Consider the following 10,868-nt stretch of genomic DNA (forward strand, 5'->3'; position numbering starts at 1 on the left):
TGTCTGGTGAAGCCAGACAGCAGGCAGGTGCGGGTCACGTGAGGACGCGACGTCATTCAAACTTTTAGAAAAAGTAAAGTAGTATAAAAATATAAAAATGTTTTTTGTTTTAAATTTTACTGTGACAAAAAGGTTGAAATTACTCCTGTCTACAGAGTGCTGCCGGATCTCAGCTCCGGTTGACTCGGGGGAGGAGGAGGAGGGGAGGTGCCGGTGTCGGGATCCGGGGAGCTCCGGCCCACTTTAATCACTGGTCTTACTGTGCCATGAAGCATGATCTGGTAGGGAGGAGAGCGCTCCTGCAGCCGGCACGGCTGCGGCGAACGCGCTCATGACGTCACAACGCAGCTGGTCATCAGCGACGACGACACGTGGCGACGTCACGAGAGACGCGCGGCGGTATCTCGCGTATTTCATATCGTATTTTTTGCAAGACTGGATGGATGGATGGATGGATGGAGAGAATGACGTCACCAGCGCGCGCCGCTATTGATTTTTAACTCATCCATCATCTTCTGGCTAAACTGCTGCAACAAAGCTGCGAATAGAAAATTGAAATACGTAAATGCAATCCATCCATCCATCTCTTAATAACACCGCTAACAAAATCTAAAAAAAAAAAAAAAAAACTAAAAAAAATTCCACTGCTTTAAAATTAGCAAATTGTGCAGCTAACAACCTTTGAGGACAACACAACAACAACACAACGCAAGAGAAATTCCAGTAAGGCTTGCTGACTAAAATTCGAAACAGTCACACCCCAAAAGCATCAACCTCTTACATTTGCGTGGCAACACAGGAGGGGGGGGGGAAAGTGGACGTTGCCACGGCAACCATTGTGCTGACGACCAAAATGACATCTTTAGAATCATAGCAGGAACAATCGTTAAAAGGCAAACAGAGAGGGGGGGGGGGAGATCTTTACTGATCCTTCAAAGCCGGTGTGTGTGTGTGTGTGTGTGTTGAAGCGTCACCCGCGTGTCCCGTGGCATTATGTCCACATGTCCCCGCGCTCTCCCGGCGCCGCAAACCTTGCGGGGTACACAATGATCCAGGTCCCCTCCTACGGCCTTTTGCTCCACCTGGGTCAATACTAATTCAATTTCTGTTGCAGGGAATTCCCCGGCTGCCTCTCGACAGCATTTCTGAAATGAGTGCGAGAGCGTAGTGTGTAGTGTGTATTCATGCGTGGGGAGTGTGTGAAAAGAGAGGGTTCTTAGATGCAACACAACACGGTTACCGACACTGCCCTTTAGCGAATTCCTTTATTCTGCTGCGGCTTCCATACCAGGCGTGCACAAGGTTCGCTACATTTTCAAATCCTTATTTGCAAAAAAAAAAGAAAGAAGAAGCAACAACTTGTCTCGACACGCATAACAATGCCGTATAATTTTTGTCGCACGAATGAATGCACTCGCACAGCCCTCACAGCGATCCCTTTCTCCGCACACAGAAAACACAGCGGCCATTTTGTGCCAGAGCCAAGCAGCACACGCCAAACCGAGAGGCAGGCGGCGCCCAGCCTCATTTCATTCTGCAGCTGTTCCGCCCCACTTGGAGAAATCCACACAATCCAACTTATTACGGCTTAATAGAAGCTAATGCTGATGTATATGTGTACACAGAGAAACAGGGCGGCAGGGGGAGGGGGGGAGAGAGGGGGGGGGGAGGGTGAGAAAACGAGAGAAATTGGGAAAGAGATGAGTCCATATGCAGCCCGGCGATAATGCGAGAGGCTGGCGATAATAATCTGGGTGTTAAATTGGTATCGATTGACTAAATACCCTGACCAGGGGGAGAGAGCAGCCGTCCTTTCATGCCTGTACGCCATGTCTGCTCCGCCGGCGCCGGGCGGGCGGCACTGTGACTATCTGATCCATTTTAATACGCCGGCATCCACACCGCCAGGCCTCGGCCCAAAACTCATTTTCAACACAGTGTGTTTGAGAGAGACAGTGTCGGGCTGACTGTGTGTGTGTGTGTGTGTGTGTGTGTGTGTGTGTGTGTGTGTACACACACCTTCATTGCAGCAGGCATTTTTTTGTTGTTGTTGTTGTTGTGCGACTTGTTTATGTAAGTTTCCACTCGGAGGTGTAATGTAACACAATCCTGAGGTGCCCTCTCTCTCTCTTTTAGTAAAATTGAGGATTACTGATTTCATGCCCCACACACACACACACACACACCCCACACACACACACCAGAAAACTAGGAGGCAGCATCCACCTTTGTAAAAATCCACACCTGAAAAAAAAAAAAAAGGAGGAGAAATGAGGTCACGGAACATTTCCGAGGAGCGGAGAATTCATTGCACAATCCCACTTCTACCCTCCCCCCCCCCCCAAAAAAAAAACAAGCACCCAAGGGCAACAACACACCTTTTTTCTCCTTAACACTTGAGCAACACACCTACATGAAGAAACGCGCGAGGACAGAACGACCTATTAAAACCCAACCCACACACGAGTAACACGTTCCCACGGAAACACAACCGGTGGTTTCGAACCAGGAACCAAGAGTTTGTTCCCCCCCCCCTCCCCCCCCCGGGTCCCAGAACCACTGCAGCTCCGCTCCTCTACACACCGGCTAAAAGGGGGCGGGAAGCAATTATTCAAATTCGATAAATCACAAATGGATCACCAGTGTGAGGTGTTTTAATGGGGCCGGGCAGCACTTCCTGCTGGATATCTGGGTTTTGTTGTTTCGCAGGGGGACCGAGTCGTACTCCCGTCTGCAGCGCGAGGAAATAAACACTTCCCTTAAATGCAAACCAGCGGGCCACTCCAAAAAAAAAACCACACGTTCCCACACACACACACACTCACACACACACTCATACACTAAAACTCAATTACACAATCGCACATACGCAAGTGCAACCGAGCGCGCACACACACACACACACACCCTCTTTACCCCTCCGACAAGGCCATTGTTCTACTGAAATGAATTCTAGCCAACACAATGGCGCCAAATGTCAATTCGCAGGCTAACAAATCACGAAAATCACTGCCACACATTGTTTTCCTGCAGAGATGGAGACGCTTGAGTGTACACAAACTGGCTCGGCCACAGTTTACCTCTTGATAATACACTCAGCGCCGCAGACACACACACGCACACACACACACACAGTGCATTTACACACACACGGAGCAAGTACACAATCGCACTTCAACACACGCACACACACACACAATGCAACACTTTGCATAGCGGCGGGCAAAACAATAGAGGCTGACAAAGATAGGATATAGAGAGGGCAAGAGACATTGACTGATATACAAGAGAGAGAGAGAGCGGGAGAGAGAGAGAGAGAGAGGAGTGCAACATTAAAAGCGAAGGAGTGTTTTGTTAGCGGGGCAGGGAATAAAGTGGTAATTACCTCGCTGTGGGTTTGTTGATGATAGTTCAGCCAGGTTCTCCATGTTAATCATTCACCAGGCTACGGCAGAGATTAGCTAACACACACACACACACACACACACGAGACACGGGGAGTGAAGGAAATGCATTCATTTACACATGCCATGCACGCACACACACACACACACACACACACACACACACACACACACACACACACACAAGAGGAGACATGGACCCAGGCTGAAGGGGGCAGCGGTCTCGAGGTGCACTCATCTCCCTTGTCGAGAAGAAATTACAAATACTGTCAGCCCTCATTTAAATATGTGCGGGTCTGCGTTTTGTCTACCTGCTCGTCTGTGTGTGCTTGCACAAGCGAATCCACGTGTGTGTGTGTGTGGGGGGGGGGGGCAGCGGGGGGCAGGGGGGGTATGGTATGCAGAATGTGACTTACTCCGGTATTTACGCGAGCTCATCCCTGAATGCACGAGAGAGAAATGATGCATAAACAGGGGGCGGATTACACGGTCGACTTATTAGGGGGGCGCTCACAATAAAGATACGCTAAACCAACGCAAATATTCCATCTCCCGTGTTAAACACGCTTCGCTGGCTCGCACCTCACCTTCAGCCCCCCCCCCCCTTCCCGAGAGTGGTACGTGGGGGACGGGGGGGGGGGGTGAAAATCCAGCGGTTTTGGACTTGTGGTATCTGTCACACATACTTGTTTCCCCCCCCCGTGTCTGAACTTGCTGCGATTTCAAGGGCGCCACAGTCTTGCGTACGCTTGCGTTCACCCGCATGACACGCATGACACGCGTGACGGCTGAAGAGGCAGGATGAGTGACAGGCGATGCGTGATGGTGGAAAGATAAGGAAAATTAGCCATTACTTGAAACAAATATATTTGAAGTTGTGTTATCGTGAAGAGATTTACGAGGATCTGGCGCGGCTCCAGATCCCGCCGCCGCCACCGTGAGCGGGCACATTTCTGCCCGCCGCGGGACTCGATCCGGGGGTCGTAGTGCACCACGAGGCGACATGGCGAACCACTTGACTAAAGGGGGCGCTGACCTGGGCCCTGTGATGGCATCCGGGATGTCTCCCTGCCTGCCGCCTAATGGCTGCCGGGATGGGCGCCGGCATCGCTGCAACCCTGAGAGCAGGACGAGCGGTCTGGATAATGGATGGATGTTATTGTACGGTATCACGGACTCCCCCCCCCCCTCTCACGGCATATCTGCAGGGTTTCAAACGCACGTGTATGCATTTTCGGACCCTGCACATTCTGCCGCGCGGTCAGAAAAGAGAGGGGCGGAAAGTTTCGGAGCGAATCGTCTGAAAACGAGACGGCGAGCCGGGGAGCGAGGAAACTCGAAGAGAGTCTGAAGCCTGAGCTGAAAACCAGAGGAAACGTTACTACGAGCTTGGCTCCGCTCAAGAGAGAGGGAGAGACGAGGAAACAGGACGAGGAGGAGGAGGAGGAGGTGGAGAGGTGTGTGCCAAAACCAACTGTAAGGCACTGGACAAGGAAATGGAGCATTTGATTTAGTGATTCAGATTTGGGGGTGATGTTTTACTCCCCTCACAAATTTATGGGCAAGCGCTAGGGATGCCAGCCACCCCCATGCAAGTTATTCATCTTAAAAAGGTTCTTGTGGTTGGGATAAACCATCTGACAGACCCCCCACCACCTACCCGCCCCCCCCCCCACAGTTTATTTATGGGTAGGAATGTACATAGGGCCGCATGAAGACGCTGTGGGACAAGAATGCACTGCGGTCAACTCGGTGAAGAAACTGGTTTGGTGCAACAGGTTTTTCAAAAACAAATCATGCCCTATGGGGGAGGCGGAGGGGGGGGTACCAATAAACTAGCCCCAGCCTGCTAACTCGGGGAAGAGTCAAGTACAAGTATTATACACTCGGCCCTGACTGTTGAGCATGTGTTGGGCTGGGACGATGTAGTTTATGATACTCTATGATCCATTATCTAGTCAAGTAAGTGAAAAATCATCTCTCCTCCATTGAAGAGCAAGAGGTTCGGGATGGGGGGGGGGGGACCAGTTGTAAAATTGAGGACGATCATTAACTCTGTTCATAAACACGGGGCAGTCAAACCAATTGAGCCCCGACCATGAAAAGAAGCCGGCGTGTCCGATTCTCAAGATGTTCAACACCGAAACCTGCGAGCCGGGCCCTTCACTTCCATTTCGGGGCTCCATTTTTCACTCGGGAGGGTGCTAAATTGGTGCCAGTTAAAGTGTTTTGCTCAGCCTTTGTTACGGCCATGTTAACCAGTAAAGAGCAGGGGAGACGAGGCCCCGCCGTCTCCACTTCGCTGCCCCTGCTTCATTAAACCCATAAATCTCGATGTCGAAGGGAAAGGTGACGGCCGAGGAATGTCCTCTATCGTCCACATTAAAGGGGAGACCGTGCTCACCAGCCGCCACCGCGGCACCTGCACGCAACATAGGCCGCCGTCGTCTCTCTCACCGGTTTTGTAAAATGTCAGAGAAGACGGGAAGATATTAGCCAGCACGAGAATCGATAAACAAATGGGCGAGTGTTTGGGTTCAGATTACATTCTAATCTGGCGTTCTAGGCATCTGGCGGACGGTTGTTCCCACGGCAACTTCTAATGAGCCCATTAGCCAAGTCGCAAGTCATTTCCCGAATCAACAACAGGAAAGGCAAAGCGAGGCCCGAAGGCCGCAGCATCCTGACAACATACGCAGCGAACATCCAAGTGTCCCTTGAATGTTCGGTGAGTGACGGCTGGAGAAATGAGCCCGGGCAGGTGTTTCCTTCTAATTTGGATTTTGGAGATTAATTAAAAACAGGGCAGGCCAACGGTGATTATTTCGCCGTCAGCGGTGCCGTGTTCGGACCCTGCAGTGCGGTGTTTTGCCTACAAACCCATTGTCCTCCAGTCCCCTCGCCTGGCTGCCTTTATGGGCCCCGGGACAACCCGGCTAGCTACCTGGCACCTAATGGAAAATATGGTATGAGAAAATGACTGAACCTCAACTAATCACACTGCCAATATCCATCACTAGGCAGGTGGGAGTTTTGTGTGTGTGTGTGGGGCGGGGTGGGGGTGGGGAGAAAGGACAGAAGGGTGAAGCAAGAGAGGTAATAAAAAAAGGGTGGAGACGAGCGGAGAAGAGATGAGAGACAGGAAAACAGAGGAGGACAGGAGTGGAGGAATGAGCGCAGGGCCGCCGGCGGTAAAACCCAGGGGACTTGGGTCCGGGTGTAAGATTACAGCTCCACTGATAGCTTTTGTGATTGGGTGGTGTTGCTGATGAGAGCGTTTCTCCGCCACAGTGGGCTTCCCTCCGCCACGACGATGATGGCATTGCGATAGTTGTGGTGTTGCCGTCAACAACCCCCCCCCCCAACTGCAAGCTGTGACCATCCGTCCCTGAATCCTTGAGAGAGCAGGAAGGTGCTCCCTAATCCTCGCAGTGCTCCTCCCCGCCGCCGTCCTCGTTGGCTCCCGAGCACAGGGCCGGCCGGGGCGCTAACCTGCCTGGAAACTCGGGACTTAGCCTTGGCTGACTCCAGCACCGCACGAGCTCTGCAGACCTGTCAATGGGTCCCCGGGCAGAATCCGAGCGGCTGACATTTTCTTTCCACCTCCGCAGGCGATGGAAAATATATAAGACGGCACCGAAAACCGAATGACAAAGCGTTTGTGGACGGTCAACAGCTGTAAAGTGGAAAGCACATCTATTTCAGAGAGCGTTCGGGGAGTCGGGGCCTCATGGCGAGGAGGAGGAGCTGGTAAATGAGTGGATGGGGGGAATGGGAGATGCGTTATTTTGGACAGCGACCCTACATGCCCTGCAGCTCTGCCCGTCTCAACCCTTCAATTAGCCAGACGAGAACACCTGGATCAGCAGGTGAGCCTCGCTCTGCCTTGCTAATAGCCCCAATCAAGCCATTACACACACACACACACACACACACACACAACTTGCCATTACACAACTACACATTTGCTTGCACACAGCAGCACTTCAGACTTTAACATGCACCTGTGTTAGCAGAAAGCTATGTAGGGCAGAGTATTCAGAACAAACGCCCGTGAACCCCCTACCTCTAACCTCCTATAAGTAGCCTAATCACTAACCCCAACACCCAAAGGGGATGGGTGCAAACCGGGGTCGAGGCGGGGGAATTATGATGAAGAGGAGGAGGAGAAGGAGATCAAGTGCCTGAGGTCGGCATGCTGCCCCATGGGTGTAGCGCAGACGGAGGCAACCGCGTGCCAGAGCGCCGAGAGCATACACGTGCACAGGAAGAGCCAAAGTAAGGCCCGAGCTCCTGCGCCTCTGCCTTGTCCCTGTTAAAGTGGCAAGGCGTCCGGGTGGCGTGGCGGTCTGTTTCTGTTGCCTACCAACACAGGGATCGCCGGTTCGAATCCCCGTGTTACCTCCGGCTTGGTCTGGTGTCCCTACGGACACGATGGGCCGTGTCTGTAGGGTGGGAAGCCGGATGTGGGTGTGTGTCCTGGTCGCTGCACTAGCGCCTCCTCTGGTCGGTCGGGGCGCCTGTTCGGGGGGGGGGGGGCTGGGGGGAATAGTGTGATCCTCCCACGTGCTACGTCCCCCCTGGTGAAACTCCTCACTGTCAGGGGAAAAGAAGCGGCTGGCGACTCCACCTGTATGGGAGGAGGCATGTGGTAGTCTGCAGCCCTTCCCCGGATCAGCAGAGGGGGGGGGGGGTGGAGCAGCGACCGGGACGGCTCGGAAAATAGGGTAATTGGCCGAGTACAATTGGGGAGCAAAAGGGGTAAAAATCCCCCCCCCCCAAAAAAAAGTGGCATTTTGAAAACTCATATTGGCAGCCTTCGGCCCTGTGATGGCCTGGCGGCCTGTCCGGGGTGTCTCCCCTCCTGCCGCCCAGTGACGTCACGCTGGGTTGGGCTCCAGCATCCCCGCCACCCTGGATGGGATAAGCGGCTTGGATATTGTAGGGATGGATGTTTACAAAAAAAAAGAAAAAAAACTTTTCATGATTCAATCAAATGGGTGGAAAAACAGGTGGCGGGCCACCTGACTGACAAAGGTTCCCCCTCCTCCTTGGATAAGTGGTTGCACCCATCCCAAACTGGCCAAAACCACCTCGACACGCCTATAAGACCCTTTGCTCCACACCAGCAGTAGTCACTTTAACACAGCTATTCCTGATGCCATGTTGTGTTGTGTTGTGTTGTGTTGTGCATTACGGAGACAATATAAATGGACGCAGAGTCAGTTTGTCTAAAAATGTGAGTGGCGTCGCTTGGCCATATTAGGGGAGCTGCAGTCATGCTGGCCGGCGCAGCAATAACGACCGTCACGCGCACGCTAAAAATAAAGGGGCGCAGCATGTCTGCGTGATATAATTATGATAGTGTATAATTTGCCGGGCGTCGGGGGTCATCTTTCCGGGGGGGAACGGTTTATGAATGATGATATTTCCTCTCCCAACTCCCCCCCCCCCCTCTCAGAAGGACGCACAGCAGCCGAGCTGTCCCCCTTCACACCGCAGGATGGTCCCCGAGGGAAGGACGTACCCCGGATTAGCAAAACATCCTCCGCCAAGGCCTCCGCGGGGTCTGGCAGCGGTTCTCCTCCTCGGATCCAACATCTGGAAGGCCGTCTCCAGGCCCCCGTCCCCCCCCCCAAGAGACTACACGCCAGACAACCAGCCTATCAAAACGCCAGTATGACAACGCTGGTGTAATCACAGACACTTGTCTTGTACTCTGGGACACTTGAACAACCGACTCTTCCCGGCGTGCGCCCTACAGAAAGCGTACCACGGGCACGAGCGGGTTGGACATTAAATATAATTGCTATATAAACGAGACCTGGATGAACGCACGAGCTTATTAAGACTGCGCTGCAGCGCTACTGAACGATGATGACCAAAAAAAAAAAACATGTCCCCATGGGGGGGAAGTGTGTCTTTTAATTGCCTATAGACCCCGCCCCCCCCCTTGCGTGGCACTCTGGCCATGGGGGGGAGGGAGGGGGGGGCTCCTCACCGCAACAGATTACTGCATTTCTCAGCACACCGTCAACCAAAGCGGGCAGTTCATCTGCTGCAGAGACTACTTGGAAGGAAAACCTGCAGACTCTTGGCACTCCTTGGCAGATGGCTGCCTAAGGCAGGCCTACTGTGTACCCACAGTCCAGGCTTCACTCACACACAGACACACACACACACACACACACACACACACACACAGCACGTCAGATGGCTCGGCTTTGTGCATTCACACCCAGCAAGCATCCAACGCCAATTAACGGAAAAAGACGCCAGCCAGCCAATCAGTCAGCCAGCCAGTCAAACCCCTGCATGCGTGATGGCGGGGGGGGGAGGGCGCTCTGGCCCCGCTGCCAGCCTGACTCCCTCAGCAGCCATTACTCCGGTGACGGCGCAACACCTTCAGGTGAGGCGAGCTGTGCAGCCCGGTTAGACCAACGAGGCTCCTTCCTACACGACTCATCCTGTGAACGTGGAAATCCTGAACACTTCATTTCCGCCTTAATAAAGGGCCAGCTCGGGTTTGTGTTAGATAAGGTTAAAGGTTAAGCTGTTCGCCCAGCTGCGTGACGCGGCGTTATAGGAGGAAACGATGAGGAGCGTTATTTCCGTGGAGGAGGAGGAGGAGGGGGGGGGGTAAGTGGGTTTCTCACCTTGCGTTTGTGGAGTTCCAGTAAACTACGTGTCTCTTGGCCAGGCTGCCGGAGACGGAGTTGAAGAGAAACAGGAAGACCGTCCAGGCGGCGGGGAAGGCTCCCGGTGTCCACAGGTGGCCCATCCTCACTGCCGCGGGGCCGAGTAAGGGAGGGGGGGGGCGGCGGCGGCGGCGGCTGCTCTCTCCCCGCAGGCACGGCGGTACGGACAGAGAGGAGAAGAAGAAGCCAAACTCGGCAGACAGACCCGAACTCCTCGGGAAAGGAACTCAATTAAGCGAGGAAAGCGGAGCGTTTCTCCGGCAGGAGTTGCCGTGCCATACCCGGAGCGCAGACTGCCGGAGAACGCCCGAGGCTTTCCAGGTTGCAGGTTCGGGGTTTTTTTTTTAAAAATTTAAAGTCGGCATTCAAACGTGTCCAGTCCCGCGGTGAAGTGGTTTGGAGGCGCGTCCGCGGTTTCTCCCGGTGGGGTCGGATTAAAGCCGCTTCTCCGGGACGTACCGAGCGAGTGCTTCGTGAAGTCGGTTGGGGGGGGGAGGGGGGGTGCCCATCCACTTTGGCAGCAGCGGGGCTCTGCCGGACTGTGGTAAAGGGCGGGCCCGAGGGCGTCGCCTAGGAAACTTCGGGCCAATCAGAGGGGCAGGGTGTGGCGTCGCCGTCTTCCGCGTTTTGGTTGTTTGTCCTAGGGAGGTGCGCCGACTGGTGTGCGCAACGGGAGGAGAGCCTCTCCTCGGTCCTCAGAACCACCTGGTTTGGGGACCAACCCCCGCCCGCGCAGCAGCCTGGCGGGCGGACATAGATGGACCCG

The 10,868-nt window shown here is 53.8% G+C and overlaps 1 protein-coding gene across 1 annotated transcript in view; it reads right to left on the minus strand.

Annotated features, from left to right (window-relative positions):
- si:dkey-246i14.3 (ephrin A4) overlaps positions 1–10,351 on the minus strand; it is a 39,775-nt gene extending 29,424 nt beyond the window's left edge. The window contains 1 exon segment of the mRNA XM_056286527.1: positions 10,061–10,351. Coding sequence (XP_056142502.1) covers positions 10,061–10,185 — 125 coding nt within the window. The 5' untranslated portion in view covers positions 10,186–10,351.
- Between the last annotated feature and the right edge of the window lie 517 nt (positions 10,352–10,868).

The sequence above is a fragment of the Lampris incognitus genome, chromosome 9 (genome assembly GCF_029633865.1).
Source record: "Lampris incognitus isolate fLamInc1 chromosome 9, fLamInc1.hap2, whole genome shotgun sequence".
In the NCBI taxonomy this organism is placed as follows: Eukaryota; Metazoa; Chordata; class Actinopteri; order Lampriformes; family Lampridae; genus Lampris; species Lampris incognitus.